The 16,931-nt window shown below is 48.6% G+C and overlaps 1 protein-coding gene across 3 annotated transcripts in view; it reads right to left on the reverse strand.

Moving 5' to 3' along the window:
• TBC1D5 (TBC1 domain family member 5) overlaps nucleotides 1-16,931 on the reverse strand; it is a 588,062-nt gene that overhangs the window by 43,923 nt on the left and 527,208 nt on the right. For all 3 annotated transcript variants that reach the window (XM_018053168.1, XM_018053179.1, XM_018053183.1), the window contains one exon: nucleotides 3,807-3,970. In XM_018053168.1, coding sequence (XP_017908657.1) covers nucleotides 3,807-3,970 — 164 coding nt within the window. The remainder of the gene's footprint in view (nucleotides 1-3,806; nucleotides 3,971-16,931) is intronic.

Genomic DNA, 16,931 nt, shown 5'->3' on the forward strand with positions numbered 1-16,931 from the left:
TGTAACACTTTGAAGACTCAAATGGCTCTACAAGGCTTGTTATGAAAAATAGTTCACACAGCCCCACCCTCCACTTCCTGCTCTCCACGAGCAGCCACTTTCAATTCTTTTCACTGTTTTTTTTTTTTCCCCCTCACTTTTATAGCTCTAGCTTATGTTGCCACATCCTGATTTTTCTAGAGAGGACTACTCACTGATTTCCAAGATGGAAGATGAAGACGCAGCTCTGACCACCACTGCCCCCTCCTCCCCAGGCAAAGGCTCCCACCCACCTTCTCATGGGACGTGACCGTGATTAACCGTCAACACCTACATGACAGGGTGCATATAAGCTCCTGGCCTGGCTGAGTGACAGGATTCATCAATACCGTTTGTCTTTCCTGTACCCTCTTGGTTTTCCTTTGGAGTTAACATTGTCCTGGATTTCAATGGTTTCATTTTTATAAAGTGGCTAATTCAGACTTAAAACCCACCTTTAGCTGCGCAAATCTCTAAACTTGTTCAAGCGTACTAGTCATTCCTTCAACTCCATCTTTTTAGGGAAAACTTTCCGGAACTTTCTGACTTGCTCCAGCATCCAGGCTGGCGGCTGCTCTTTGGATCGGCTGCCCAGTGTGCTCCACGAGCTCCAAGGAATTCCTACATTGCCCTTCTGAAGAGTCCTGTCAGACCCTCTGCCCCTGGCTCCCAAGTGTCTCTGTCCCTGGTGCCTGTCAGACGCTCTGCCCTGCTCTCGACTGTGCTCTGTCCTTGGTGCCTGTCAGACACGCTGCCCCTGGTTCTCGAGTGCTCTCTGTCCTTGGTGCCTGTCAGATGCTCTGCCCCTGTTCTCGAGTGCTCTCTGCCCTTGGCATCTGTCCTCCTTTTCATGGGGCATGTCCTCCAGGGGATTCTGAGGATGGGTGCACAGGAATACATGTGTTTGAACCTCTTGTCTGAAAGTCGCTGTATTTTACCCTCACAGTTAATTAGCTTGGTGGGGGACTGATTCTAGGTTGGAAGTAACTTCCTCTCAGAACTTTGATGGAATTCCTCCACTGCCTTACTTCTGGTGTTGCCATGCAAAATCTGTAGCTATTTTAATTCCGATCAGTTGTTGGAAATCTTTTTTTCCCCCGATTCTGTGTGTCTGTGGGATATCTCTTTGTCCCCAGAGTTCCGGTCGCTCTATAGTGGGGCTAATGGTGACCTCCTCCAGGATGACTCAGGCCGCGCGCCGCGCCTCCCAGGACAGCGGCTGCGGAGCCCCTGTGCCTGCGGCAGGGCCGCCGCTGGCCACGCCTCCGCTGGGGACCCTTCTCACTCGCAGGTGGGCCTGCCTCAGGCTCCTGAGGCTCCCACAGCTCCTCTCCTGGGTCCGGGAGCGCACAAGGTTCTGTTTGTGCCCTCTGGCAGGTATGGGGTTTTCTTTCATTCATAAAGTAATGCTCAAAATTCTTTAAACTAGGCTTCAAGTACATGAACCAAGAATTTCCTGATGTACAAGCTAGATTTAGAAAGGCAGAGGAACGAGAGATCAAATTGCTAACATCTGCTGGAACACAGAAAAAGTAAGGGAATTCCAGAAAAACATCTACTTCTGCCTTCACTGACTATGCTAATTAAAGCCTTTGACTGTGTGGATCAAAACAAACTGTGGGAAGTTCTTAAAGAGATGGGAATACCAGACCACCTTACCTGTCTCCTGAGAAACCTGTATGCCGGGCAAAAAGCAAGAGTTAGAACCAGACATGGAAAAACAGACTGGTTCAGAATCAGGAAAGGAGTACGTCAAGGCTGATATTGTCACCCTGCTCATTTAACTTATATGCAGAGCACATCATGACAAATGCCAGGATGGATGAAGCACAAGCTGGAATCGAGATTGCCAGGAAAAATATCAATAACCTCAGATATGCAGATGACACCACCCTTATGGCAGAAAGCAAAGAGGAACTAAAGAGCTTCTTGATGAAGGTGAATCAGGAGAGCGAAAAAGCTGGCTTAAAACTCAACATTCTAAAAATGAAGATCATGGCATCTGGTCCCATCACTTCATGGAAAATAGATGGTGAAACAGTGATAGACTTTACTTTTTGGGCTCCAAAATCACTGCAGATGGGGACTGCAGCCATGAAATTAAAAGACACTTGCTCCTTGGAAGAAAAGTTATGATCAACCTAGACAGCACATTAAAAACCAGAGACATTACTTTGCCGACAAAGGTCTGCATAGTCAAAGCTATGGTTTTTCCAGTGTTCGTGTATGGGTATGACAGCAGGACCATAAAGGCAGCTGAATGCAGAAGAATTGATTCTTTTCAACTGTGGTATTGTAGAAAACTCTTGAGAGTCCCTTGGAGAGTAAGGAGAACCAAGCAGTCAATCCTAAAGGAGATCAACCCTGAATATTCACTGGAAAGGCTGATGCTAAAGTTGAAGCTCCAATACTCTGGCCATCTGATGAGAAGAGCCAACTCAGTGGAAAAGACCCTGATGCTGGGCAAGATTGAAGACAGGAGAATAAGGGGATGACAGAGGATGAGATGGCTGGGTGGCATCACTGGCTCGATGGACATGAGTTTGAGTAAACTCCGGGAGTTGGTGATGGACAGGGAAGCCTGGAATGCTGCGGTTCATGGGGTCAGACACAACTGAGTGACTGAACCATAGCATGTCTTCAGCTCCACGTCCACCCTGCTCCTAAGTTCCCACTGCTCCTGAGCTTCTAGAGGGTTTACCATCTCACTCAAGTTGCTTCTTGGTTTTTCCCTACTGCTGCCTTAGCGTTCAGCTTTCTCAGGCTGCTGCATTAGCTTCCACTTAACATCTGCTTTCCAAGTAACAAAATCTTGTTGCTGTTGCTTTCTCTCCTGTTTCTTATTCCCGGAGGGTTTATCTCTAATGACTTTAACGGTCTTGGAGTGGAGTTTAGGAGGGAGCAGAGCTAACTGCTTGCATTAAAGCTGCCACCGTCAAATGAAAGCTCCATGCTGCTCCTGCGCATATGAGAGAAGCACCCCAAGTGAGTGTGCGGTGACGTCGCCCCTTCAGAGCACAAAGGATGCTGTTCAAACTGCAGATGAGGCGGCCGAGGCCCCAGGACGCTGCATGTCCTGCAGTCACACAGAGAGACACCACGCTGTTACCGTGTCTATGAGCCATGAATAATTATCCCTCAGACGTTTTACAGCCCCCCATCTCAGCAGCCTTACTCTGCCGTCTCAGCACCCTTTCAGCCACATCCAGACCCCTTTCTGTAAGGCCTCACATTTACATCCTCTTCCAGTGGGCAGTGGAATTCTTCATATTAGGATACCATGTTGAATTAGCTATAAAATGTGATAAATATTTTAGTTCTTGTGCAGGTGACTTAAAATTTTTTAGAAACCTGATTTTTTTTTAGGTAGTTGATATGTACTAGCTATGTGCTTTTGAGTAATGTATACAAATGGCATTGGTGGCTATCAATGCAACATACACAGCTTGGTCTGTTTAAAGTATCTTATTCTATGGTTTGTTATAATGATAATCGTTACATTTTAGAAGACAACACAGGCTTTGGCAAAAAAGAACAGAATGAAAATTTAGGATTCATCTTACTTTAAATTGATACTACGTCACCTTGTCCCCAACCCAGTATAATACAGACGACAACCTTAAAATATTACTAAATTATAATAATCAAAATATTTTTGATGAAATATTTCATTTTAGTCCATAATGATTTTAAGAACTTTATAAAACTAGGCATTAAAAGAGGCTTTCACAAAAGGCATTTTAGAGGAAAATGAAGAATAAAAAGAAAACTGTCCTTAAAATACTTACAGATTCTTTCCGGCCCATCGTTTTGCTGTGTGAGCGCGATCGGGAGATGTTGCTGAAAAAGGAATCCTTCTTAGCAGCAGATGAAGGTGGGGAGCCAGTGAACTCTCTCCCTCCAGGCAAACTCTCAATGCTCGGGGAGGAACTGATGTTTTTAGAACTTTGTCCTAGAAGAAAAATTCAGTAGCGATAATGAAACACCAGACACTTTCACTGCTACTGAGTTTACTGCTTTTAATAAATGATCAATATTATGATACTTCTTTATGTACACCATCAACATAATGACTCCATGGAGTATTAAGATGCATGCTTTTTTATGTATCAGAATAGCTGTCCATTTTTTAAAACAATGAAGAAGTGCTAGAGTTTTCTATAAATTATTTATACTACAATGGTCTAAGTGTGTACATGTATTAAAAAAATGAAAAAAAAGTCCAATTTCAGAAATCATGGATTAAATGACTGGATTCTCCCTTACTAATGTTATCACGCTTAATAATAGAAAGTGAAAGTGAAAGTCACTCAGTCGTGTCTGACTCTTTTCGACCCCATGGACTATACAGTCCATGGAATTCTCCAGGTCAGAACACTGGAGTGGGTAGCCTTTCCCTTCTCCAGGGCACCTTCCCAACCCAGGGACTGAACCCAGGTCTCCCGCATTGCAGGCGGATTCTTTACCAGCTGAGCCACCAGGGAAGTCCAAGAACGCTGGAGTGGGTAGCCTAGCCTTTCTCCAGCGGATCGTGGGTCTCCTGCTTTGCAGAGGGATTCTTTACCAACTGAGTTATCAGGGAAGTCCTTCTATTATTAAGCCCTTCTTAATAATAAGAAGCCAGAAACAATTATGTGGTGATTATATTATTAATAAATTGAAAAAATAAATCCTCCACTGGTTTTTCTAAAAAGCCTCTTTCATTTTCATTGATTGCAAAACAGGGACACTGCTCCCCCCAGCCCCAGGGAGAAGCATCTGGAGAGGGGCAGAGTGTGGGCTCACATGGCCGTCCACGTCCAGACTGGTCCCCGCGTCGCAGCGCGGCATCGGTGACTCCCGCAGGGCCTTCCCCGCAGGCTCCGGGGCAGTGAGGCTCCCAGACAGGAGCACGGGCCCAGGAAGTCCTGCTGGGTGCGGAGGACAAGTGCAGCCAGAGCCACACCGGGCTCGTGGACGCCACGGGGACGCCTCCAGAAGGCTGTGATGGGGGCGGAAGGGCCTGGCACGGTGCCCGGCGAGCATGCCCTCCTTCACTCACCCACAGTAACCGAGGGCCTAACAATAAGCACCAGAGGGCACAGAGACACAGCAGGAACTGACCGTCAGAAATCCCACTCCCCACGGTGCCCAGTTTCTAGTGAGGGGAGACAGGCGTGTACATTCAAAACATACGAACGATTTTACACGGCATCACATGGCAGAAAACATGGTGGGCACAAATAAAGCCGACAAGGGGACTGAGAGTGTCTGACAAAGGCGCGGAGTTTGAAGCAGGATGGTCAGGAAAGGCGTCACCGAGATCTGAGGTGCAGGACATTTGGGCAAAAACTCAGAGAAGGGAAAATACCAGCTTTGCAGATAACACGAGGGCCAGCAGGTGCCAAGGCCCCAAGTAGGACCCAGTGGTTTGGAGGATCAGCAGAGCAGCCAGTGCGGCTAAAGCTCAGCCTGGGGGAGTGGGCTGAGGTCTGGGAGCCAGCAGGGCATCCGGCAGGGGGGATCTGTGGAGTTTTGATGACTTTTATTCTGAGAAGGGAAGCCAGTGGAAGCAGCTAGAGGATTTGGGCAGGGGCATGATGTGACTTGACTTAATTTTCAAAGGCTCCCTCTGCGTGCTTTGGGAACAGTTTAAGGGTGGGAAAGGGCAAAAAAAAAAAAAAAAAAAGAAAAAAAAAGAAAAAGGGAGGCGGGGAACAATTTTGCCACTGCAAAAATCCAAGTCAGACAGCTGATCGTAGCTTGGTGGTGAGAAGTGGTCAGATTCCACCCAAAGCTGACTAGATTTGCTGACAGATCTATCAAGGGTACGAGAGGAAGGGAGGGACCAGGTGTGACTGCAAGTGCTCTAAAGCTAGACGGTGATGAGAGCTGAGTGCCTCCCATCCCAATGCCAGGTTTGTTTTCTAGTCAGTTTTTTTTTAGTGACTTCCCTAAACTAATTCTGTAAGGTCTACACTCCTCGCTTTGTGTGCCCCTGAAGTCTCTGCTCGGTTAGCTAAGTGGTCAGGTAAGGGGCAGGACTCCCCTTCCTTTAACTCCTTGAACCAGTATCTGAGTCCCTGCTGGGAGCTCTGTGCCCGCGTTCAGGCAGTTCACAACTCGCATCCGTCTTCCTTCTTGTCTGTGCAGAGACTCAGGTTCACCTGGCAGACTGAGCTTCTTAGGCCATCCCTGGGCTTGTGCAGAGTCCTGCATGTGTGGCCTTCTGGGTTCCGAGGAACATCCTGGCGCCTTCCAAACCCTCCGGGGGACACCCCGCTCCTCAGATTTCCCTTCCGGGTCTCCTGCTGGCCTCTGGCTTGCCTGCTGAGCTTCTGGTCAGTCTCTGGCTTGCACCGTTTCTGCCCTGGGCAGCTGTGATGTTCAGTAAGGGCCCCTGACCATTTCTGATGGATGTCCGGTGGATAGGGTTTCTCTCTAAGTGAGTTCTGATTAAAGTCAAATAAAGACAAGCCCTAAGAACAAGATTTGTTTTGCGGGAGCTGCTGGAACTAGTGACCATTTACTGGGGACGGGACTTTCAGGGTGTTCCAGATTCATGCTTTCCCCCCAGTGGTTGCCAGGCTGCTGGTCAACCACGGCTGTGGCAGATCTGGGTGGAAAGAGGGGGAGGTACAGTGGCAGAAACCGTGCTCCTCTCACTGAGGCTGAGCCATTTTTCCTGGAGTAGATGCTCCTCACGTTGATTGAGTCCTTTAACTGTTACTTCTGAACAAGCTGACTTTGGCGTTTCTGCCGTTACTATTTCATTTGTGGAGAAACAGATTTTTCAGAGGTTCTTCTTCCGTTATTCCAAAAGTCCACTCCTCTGGAACTTACTTTTTGGACTTACTTGAACATAAAAACTTACCTTTGATTTGTATAAAAATCAGCCTTACCTTTTTTAAGGAATGTGAAGAGAAAAAGTTTGTAGTGTTCCCAAAAACTTAGCGTTTTTCTAATTTTCCACCTTTGCAAACAAAATGACAACACTCTAGAGAGGTGCACCTTTAGGTAGAGATAATTATTTCTATAAGATAAATTTATATACGTACAACTGCTATGTCTAATGGCAGGTACAGTCTAATTTAGATAAACGGTTCCAAATTGCTTTCTCCTAGGGTTTTAACATGGGCTTCCCGGAGAGCTCAAATGATAAAGAACCTGCCCACAATGCAGGAGACCTGCGTTCAGTCCCTGGGTCCTGAAGATCCCCTGGAGAAGGGCATGGCAACCCACTCCAGAGGAGCCTGGTGGGCTACAGTCCATGGGCTCACAAAGAGTCCACGACCGAGCGATCAATACACACACACACAGGATTTTAACGTAAACATATGTGTTTAATATATGTTTATACCTAAGCATAAAACTAGGAGAAGGCGATGGCACCCCACTCCAGTGTTCTTGCCTGGAGAATCCCAGGGATGGGGGAGCCTGGTGGGCTGCTGTCTATGGGGTTGCACAGAGTCGGACACGACTGAAGCGACTTAGCAGCAGTAGCAGCAGCAAGCGTAAAAGTAATGCGATGCATTTAATCTTTATTTATTTGGTTAATCTGATGGAAGGAGGGCTTCATTATGTTAGTTAAGGTTTCTTAATAACTAGTGAGATTGAATATCTTAAAAAAAAACTCTGTCCTATGTGAGCAAATTCTGGAACACAGCCCGCACGCGCGCGCGTGTGTGTGTGTGTGTGTGTGTGTGTCTCTTTTTGGCTTCTGTTTTCAGGGTCCTGCAAGGAAGGCATTTCTTATCCAAGATGATAAAGCGGGAAACAATTTAAGCCTGTGCTATAAACCTAGGCTTTTCTTCTTCGTTTTATGATTATTTTCTCTCTGCTCCTTGGAACTGCACTCCTTGAGAAGCTTTTATTGCCTCGGGGTGCTGGAAGATAAAGCTAAAACAGAAGGAATGTTTGCTCGGCTCTGAGTTTCAAATTGCTCCTAAAAGTCCACAGACAAAACGGAATCTAAGAAACCAACCAAAGCATTTTGATTCACAAGATGTCTTTTTCACAAAATGAAATAAAAAACTTCCCATCTTTCCCTAAGATTATACAACCAAATCTACCCGCCCCTTCGCAATCTGGGTCGCTCACCTATAACATATTCCAGTGCTGGTGACTTTTTGAAGTTATTACTATAACGGCTCTTTTAGACGTTTTTCTATGTTAATTCCTCCATTAAAAGTTTCCTGCTTCTTCCTGGGTCAAATCTGAGAATCCGTATCTTCACCGCAAAGCCTTGGCAGGTGGGATAAAGCCTATGCCCTCAGCGTCTAGGGTCTGTAAGTGTGCCGGTTTACAGGGCAGAAGCGACGCTGCAGGCGCGACGTGAGAACCTGAGCTGGGAAGAGTGTCCTGGGTGGCCAGGGTGGGTTAGTGTGGACAGGGGTCCTCAAAGTGAGACAGGGGAGCAGAAGGAGGGTTGGAGATGTGACTGCAGAGAACGAGGCAGCTGAAGACAGAGCGCTGGCCTGCTGGTGCTGGCTGTGAAAGGAGGAAGGGGAGCGAGGCAGTGAGGACCCTCGAGGCTGCGAATGGCCCTCCGCCGACAGCCAGTGGAGGAACGGGGGCCCCGGCTCTACAGTCACTAGGAACTGAACACTGCCGACAGCACAAACGATTCTCCCCCAAAGGCCTCCCGATACCTCGGCTTTAGCTTGGCGAGACCTAAGTCAGACCTCTCATCTCCAGAGCTGTTAAATAAGTGGGAAATTCTCATTATTACTCCTTCTTTTTTTTTTTAAAATTATACTCTACTTATGATCTCTAGATGGCAGAGGAACCATCTTTAGATGGCGAGGAACCAGAGACCAAATTGCCAACATCCGCTGGCTCACAGAAAAAGCAGGAGAATTTCAGGAAAACATCTGTTTCTGCTTCATTGACTAGGCTAAAGCTTTTGAGTGTGTGTATCACAACAAACCGGAAAATTCTGAAAGAGATGGGAATACCAGACCATCTTACCTGCCTCCTGTGAAACCTGTATGTAGGTCAAGAAACAACACTTAGAACTGGACATGGAACAATAAACTGGTTCCAAATTGGGAAAGGAGTATGTCAAGGCTGTATACTGTCACCCTGCTTATTTAACTTCTATGCAGAGTACATCATGAGAAGTGCTGAGCTGGAGGAAGCACAAGCTGGAATCAAGATTGCCGGGAGAAATATCAATAACCTCAGATATGCAGATGACACCACCCTTATGGCAGAAAGTGAAGAGGAGCTAAAGAGCCTCTTGATGAAAGTAAAAGAGGGGAGTGAAAAAGCTTAAAGCTCAACATTCAGAAAATGAAGATCATGGCACCTGGTCCCATCACTTTATGGCAAATAGATGGGGAAATAATGGAAACAGTGGGTGACTTTATTTTCTTGGACTCCTAAATCACAGATGGTGACTACAGCCACAAAATTAAAAGACGCTTGCTCCTTGGAAGATAAGTTATGATCCACCTAGACACCATGTTAAAAAGCAGAGACATTACTCTGCCAACAAAGATCCGTGTAGTCAAAGCTATGGCTTTCCCAATAGTCATGTATGGATGTGAGAGTTGGACCATAAAGAAGGCTGAACACCAAAGAACTGATGCTTTTGAACTGTGGTGTTGGAGAAGACTCTAAAAAGTCCCTTGGACTGCAAGGAGATCCAACCAGTCCATCCTAAAGGACACCAGTCCTGAATAGTCACTGGAAGGACTGATGCTGAAGCTGAAGCTCCAATACTCTGGTCACCTGATGCGAAGAGCTGACTCATTGGAAATGACCCTGATGCTGGGAAAGATTGAAGGCTGGAGGAGAAGGGGACGACAGAGGATGACATGGTTGGATGGCATCACTGACTCAGTGGACATGAGTTTGAGCAAAGTCTGGGAGATGGTGAAGGACAGGGAAGCGTGGTGTGCTGCAGTCCATGGGGTCACAAAGAGTTGGACACGATTGCGCGACTGAACAGTAACAATGCTCTGCAGAATTTCATCATTTGACCTGATAGCTCAGATTCTAAGATACTCTAAAACACCAGGTAGATTCATTTACATTTTATTATACTTCTGGAAAGACTTACAATTTTGTGGACTACAAGAACTCTCTCCTCCCAATTTATCTTCCAATATGAAAAAAAAATTGTTGTAACAAATTATATGTATCAAATCTTATAAAATTTTAGTTTTTTTGATTATTGTCTGAAAATAAGGTAGGGGGTATCTCTGTCAGGCATTTATAATAAGCTGTTGGGAAATTTTTCCATTTAAAAGAAATTACAAACATCATTGGGCTTCCCAGGTGGCACAGTGTTAAAGAACCAGTCTGCCAATGCAGGATAGACGCTAGGGAAGCAGGTTCAAACCCCGGGTCGGGAAGATCCCCTGGAGAAGGAAATGGTAACCCACTACAGTATTCTTGCCTGGAAAACTCCATGGACAGAGAAGCCTGGCAGCTACAGTCCACGGGGTGGCAAAAAGTCAGACATGATGAGTGTGTGCGCATGTGCACGCACACACACGCACACGCAGACACACAAACATTATCAAGGGAAAAAATCTTAAGAAGTGATTCCTATTATAGAAATCAACTGTTTCCATGTTGAAATTATAATAAAATCAAGAAAACTCAGATTTTAGATTTTATCTGTCCTATAGCCATCTACCATTCCTGGACCTTTACTATACGCATACTTCCCTAGTCTGGTGACCCAAAGAAGAAATTAGAAAATTAAAATACCCTGATGTTTACAAAAGGTTAGTCCATGCACATGTATGGACCTTTACACGCTGTATCATTTGATCCTAATGACATTATGAGAAAACTGAGGCTTACAGAGTTTAATCGACTCTATGCCCAGGAAATAGTGTTTATATATATAGCTAGCAGTATCATGCGGTTTGTCCAAACTTAAGGACTAAAGCAACACGTTACTGCACTTCTGCATCAGAGAGGGTGACGCTAAGGAGCGATTCGACCTGGGGAGCGGCTGAGGCCTCTCCTCGGTTCTTAGGATACACACGCACTTTGAAATGCTTTTTCCTGGAAACACAGATGGACGGTCAGGTCTCTTGTGTTCAGTTAGAGTGTTCCTGCTTATATTACAGACCAGATTTCAGGAAGGGCAGGGGCTGTGCCCGTCACAGCTTCTCCTGTTGGGTGATACATGGCGGGGTGGCAGTCAACCTCTGCTGATGTTCTGCGTGGAAGACCTGCAGGGGGCTGACTGCACTGCCGCTGCTCGACAGACAGCCCGCAGGCCACGTGTGCCGTTTTAATTTTCTCGTATCCATAGTTAAACGCTAAAGACAAGTAAAATTAATTTAAATAAGTATTTTACCTCACCAAACATCCAAACTATGATCATTCCAACATGCCATCAAAATAGAACGAGATAGTTCACACTCATTTCTTCAAACGAAGTCTTGAAAACCCAGTGCACACTCGTTGCAGCGCTCCTAGGCCCGACGTAGCGAACAGGTCCCACCCCGCACAGCACAGGTATAATCCACTTAACAGTCTAAATTTCCAAACTTTTTCACAACATGTAGACTGTTACATAAAATAACCATCGTAACAAAATTAAGATGATGAGGTATCTAGGCGAAATCTTTTGAATACCTGCTTTAACAAATCAGCTTATCAGTCATTTACTGGGTGGGAATATGTATCCAGTTATCCAATCCAGAGAGGATCTGAAAGTTCCGTTCTCCATGAGTTTCTTTTGTAGCTTTTATTCTGCCTAGCTAACTGTCGTTTCAGAGATAACATTAAGTCAGCTCTTTTCAGAATTTATCTCAGAATGAACAAATTCCAAACTGGTGGTAGTATTAATAAAGTACCATGTGGAGTGTATCGCATATAAAAATTGTGTACTAAAATACATTTCTCCTCTGTTACAGAAACTGGCTAACATTTCTGTGCCCTGTGAGAACGAAAACACTTAGACCTCAAGAAGCTGGAGTCGCCAGCATGTGAGACAGAAGGAAGGGCCTTCAGCCTCTCTGCCCTTTCCATGCCTAGCACACAGGCTCAGGGCAACGTCGGGTGGACGGATGAGACGCTTCTCCAGCCAGGCCCCGCCGGACAGATCCCGGCCGAGTCCGGGTCAGCAGGCCTGCAGCCCGTAAGCTGCACAGCGTCTTGACAGGACCGACACCCGTCCACGGGGGCGCCGGGGCCTGAGGCTCACTCCATGTCTGCGGGCGCCGGGGCCGGACGCTCACGCCTGGAGGCACACTGTTTACCACGCAGAGCTGGGCAGGACTCCAGCGGCACTGAGGCACGCTTTCTCTCAGGTGCCGACTCTCTGCAGACAGTCCCAGGTGAACAGAACTGCGCTAGCAACAGCACGCCCCTTCCCCGGAACAGCTGCACCCGGGGCTGGTTTGGGCCAACGGAGGCCGGGGCTGGTCCCCTCTCGCGACGGCCTCTGAGTGCTGTCCTGGCCTCAGGGGTCCCAGCAGCAACGGCACGGGGTTCACCCCCTCCCGCAGCTCAAGGCTGCTGCTTTGACTCCTCATGGATTCAGGGTGCCCCTTAAGGCACTCCCCCAGAAGCGTCCTACGAAGGTCTGAAGTCCTGACCCAGAACGGCTTTTCATAATTACACGGTAAGTCACTCTTGAATATACTAAATATCCTCAAGCCACAGCAGGCATGCGCAGTCTTTCCTTCAAATGTCGGGGAACAAGCCCTATGCGGGCTGACGGTAGGAAATGTGTCTAGAAAGTCTGCCGGCCCCGAGGACGGCCCCACAGGAGCTCGTAGGAGCTTCTGAAACACCAGCTCAGGAGAGACGAGGCCTCGCACACACACCGACTAACCTCCGACCCCGGCCAACGAAAGCTCAGAGGAGGGACCACCCGACCTCGTCTCAGGCCGTCAGATGGGAGCTACATCTGAAGGGTGGGGGTGGTGGTTCAGGGAAGGTCAGTTTTCTGCAGCAAAGACAGTATTTCAGAGGCAGACTACTGGGCACACCTCGATGAGACAAAGCCTGGTCGGCCCCTCGGGGCTCCCTGCCACCCGCGTGGCACTGAAAGGAGCGCCCCCAGCCGCGGGAGCAGCGCAGGGCGAGTCCAGCAGGGTGGTCTCTCCCGACGGCGATCTCACTGGCTGTGCTGGGGAGGAGGGCCGCAGGCCGGGGCGACGGGGGCACACACATTCCTTTCAGAAGCTGCTGGCACCCTCAGTGTGGCCTCTGTCCTCCCGGTCACCCGGCTCTGGGGCAGGGAGGGAGGGAAGGCAGGGTGAGGACAGGCCCACTGGGCCCAGCAGAGCGTGTCCTCAGACAGGGGCCTGGCCGCTCCGGTCAGCAGCCCTGGGGGACTGCAGGCTGGAGGCAGGGACGTGGGCTCAGGATGACTGGAGCTGGGCTGGACGAGGCGCCTCCTGCACTGGGCCCCCGAGAGATCTCAGGGCTTCAGCTAAAGCTGGGGCGGTCGTGGGTGACACACGAGCGGCTTGCCAAGCAGAATCCCTCAGATCCACACCTGCTGAGCTGGACACAGCTGGGGTCCAGTCTGACTCAGCTGCTGTCTAGTCGCGGGACCCTCAAGTCCCTGACCCTCCATAGGACACAGTCTCCTCCCTGGGGAGGCGAGCCCTTCACATGTGCTGGGTGCCCATGGTGGACACATGGGAAGGGCTCAGCGTGGTCTGAACATCTGCGATGGACTCAGCACACGCAGACCATCCACAGCGCACTGGGCACCCCCGACCCAGCACAGGTGGGTGGGGGCCGCCCTCCAGCCGCAGACCTGGGCGCTCTCCTGGATAGGCCCACGGCCGCCCTGCTTGGGGTGCCCACAGACCTGGGGCACTCTCCTGGACGGGCCCACGGCCACCTGCTCGGGGGGCGCCGACAGACCTGGGCTAACGGGCTCCGAGCACAGGCCGCTCTGAAACGTTCAATAAATGTTCTGGGTCCCACGGGCTACGTGTCGATGGAGCTTATCTGTCAAGAGCTGAGTTCACTGAAGGAGCTGCTCCGGCATCAGTGGGGACCCGGATTGCAGGCTGGCTGGGGAGAGAGGAGGGAGGGGACGCAGGTGAAGCTCCTACGATGCCCCACGTGTGATAGTCTCGTGACCTTTCTCTCACTAAACTCAACAAGGAAACAAGGACATGGGATGAGTGGTATTCCTAAATGGCCGGGCAGAACCCCGTGAACCTGAGACCAGCTGGGGATTTGGACATAGGACACCTAAAGGCAACACATTCAGGAGGCTGGGAATTCTAGGGGTCGCTGGTGGGAAGCCTGGCTCAGAGGATCGGGAAGGGCAAGGCCTCCAGGAAGCCCAGCGCTACGGTCACAGAAAGGGGGTTGCCTGGACGTCACACGGTGACCCTGGAGCACACGGGACGCAGCTGGTCCCCTCCTGGTGACAGAGTATGGCCTCGCAGGCCTGAGTGACAGACGGCAAGAGGGCTCCGGTCTGCTCCTGAAACACACACGTTGGTGCCGCAAGAGGGCAAAGGACCTGCAGCGCCTGCAACCAACCCGGTTCTAGCCCGGCCAGAGACGTCTCATCCAGGGCTGACGTGCGAAAGTGCAAACGTGGGGGTTCAGATCGTCAGGACACGTTATTAAGACAAGACAGAGGCATTGCGTGGTTTGCTTCACACGGCTGACCCTGACGGCCAAGGAGGCACTTGAGGAGGCTCATGATGACCCCACCACCACAGCCGCCCCCAGAAGGCGGCACCCTCCAGTCCCTGCGGCGGACAGGCGTGGGGGTGCCGTCCCCCACCCCCAAAGCAGCTGTCCCTGCTCTCTCTACAGATGAGAGGCGAAACCCTCCAGTCCTTGCGGTGGACAGGCGTGGGGGTGCCACCTCCCCCAACCCTGAAGGAGCTGTCCCTGCTCTCTCTACAGATGAGAGGTGAAACCCTCCAGTCCCTGCGGCGGACAGGCGTGGGGGTGCCATCCCTCCACCCCCAAAGCAGCTGTCCTTTCTCTTTACAGATGAGAGGTCAAGCAGCCTCCATGGGGCATCCAGCAAGGCAGTGACTAAGGCCGGATTCCAAGTCAGGCCTGACTCCAGAGCCCATGCTGAGCACAGATTCATCGCCCTGCTCCCTTAGAAAGGGCTGTAGTAAATGCGACTTGAAATGAAAGAAACGTGGAATGAGATCTTCTCATGGCAAAGGGCTAACTCTGACCTTGTTCTCTATCCAACAACTCATTCATTCAATGTCTTTTGGAGTAAGTCTTCCCAAAAAAGAGGCATGCTCTAGTTAATTGAGGAGTCTCCTTAATTTGTTTCACATATTCTGAATTCCTCTGTCTTCTTAAAGCGATCATTTAGAAGGCAATGGAACTGCTTGTTCTGCTTCAGGACTCTCGTTTTTCAACAGCACGCACAGGGACTGCTACGTGGCCATCTTCCAGGACAGCCTTTAGGCTCTGCAGCCCTCCCTGCGGGCAGGAGCAGGCTCTCCGTCCTGTCGCACTGTGTCTTGCCTGAGCTGACCTGGCCTCCCTCGCCTCTGGCCCAGCCACTTACTGCTTGTCACTTGCACTGCACAGATTTTGCTTTCATCTTGAGGCTTCACAGTGAAGTCATCTCCAGACACGAGCTGTTAGCATATTAACGTGAGGTACCTGTTACCCTTTAGTTTAAAACATTTTTTCTTTGTCCTAGAAGGAGTTATAAGAAACTTAACAATGGATACATGTAGTTAAATGGGCTGGCAAAAGGAAGTGGGAGGAGAAAAAGGAGCTGTTTTTTCTCTTTTTTCCCTTTAGTTAACTGGGATTGTCTAATGTTACATGCACTTTAGTTTTACATTAACAGTGGTTAAGTGGGAAGGGAGACTTTTATCCTTTTCAACATTTTTCTATTAAACAAACCAACAAACAAACCCCTATGTTCACAGCAGCACTATTTACAATAGCCAAGACATGGAAACAACCTAAAATGTCCATCCACAGATGAATGGATAAGGCGGAGGTGATACATACATATGGTGGAATGACCCGGATAATCACGATGGTGTGGTCACTCACCTAGAGCCAGACCTCCTGAGGTGCGAAGTCAAGGGGGCCTTAGGAAGCATCACTATGAACAAAGCTAGTGGAGGTGATGGAATTCCAGCTGATCTATTTCAAGTCCTAAAAGATGATGCTGTGAAAGTGCTGCGCTCAATACGCCAGCAAATTTGGAAAACTCAGCAGTGGCCACAGGACTGGAAAAGGTCAGTTTTCATTCCAATCCCAAAGAAAGGCAATGCCAAAGAATGCTCAAACTACCGCACAATTGTACTCATCTCACATGCTAACCAAGTAATGCTCAAAATTCTCCAAGCCAGGCTTCAACAATATGTGAAGCGTGAACTTCCGGATGTTCAAGCTGGATTTAGAAATGCCAGAGGAAACCAGAGTTCAAATTGCCAACATCTGTCAGAGCATAAAAAAATCAAGAGAGTTCCAGAAAAACATCTACTTCTGCTTTATTGACTACACCAAAGCCTTTGACTGTGTAGATCAGAACAAACTGTGGAAAATTCTGAAACAGATGGGAATACCAGACCACCTGACCTGCGTCCTGAGATATCTGTATGCACGTCAGGAAGCAACAGTTAAAACTGGACATGGAACCACAAATTGGTTTTCAAATTGGGAAAGGAGTACGTCAAGGTTCTATATTGTCACCTTGCTTATTTAACTTCTATGCAGAGTACATCATGAGAAACTCTGGGATGGATGAAACACAAGCTGGAATCAAGATAGCCGGGAGAAATATCAATAACCTCAGATATGCAGATAACACCACCCTTATGGCAGAAAGCAAAGAGGAACTGAAGAGCATTCTGATGTAGGTGCAAGAGAAGAATGAAAAAGCTGGTGTAAAACTCAGCATTCAAAAAACTAAGCTGGTGACAGTCTGCCATAAAAGGAATGAAATAATGCCATCTGCTGCAACATGGATGGACCTACAGACTGTC

Source organism: Capra hircus, chromosome 1 (genome assembly GCF_001704415.2).
Source record: "Capra hircus breed San Clemente chromosome 1, ASM170441v1, whole genome shotgun sequence".
NCBI lineage: Eukaryota > Metazoa > Chordata > Mammalia > Artiodactyla > Bovidae > Capra > Capra hircus.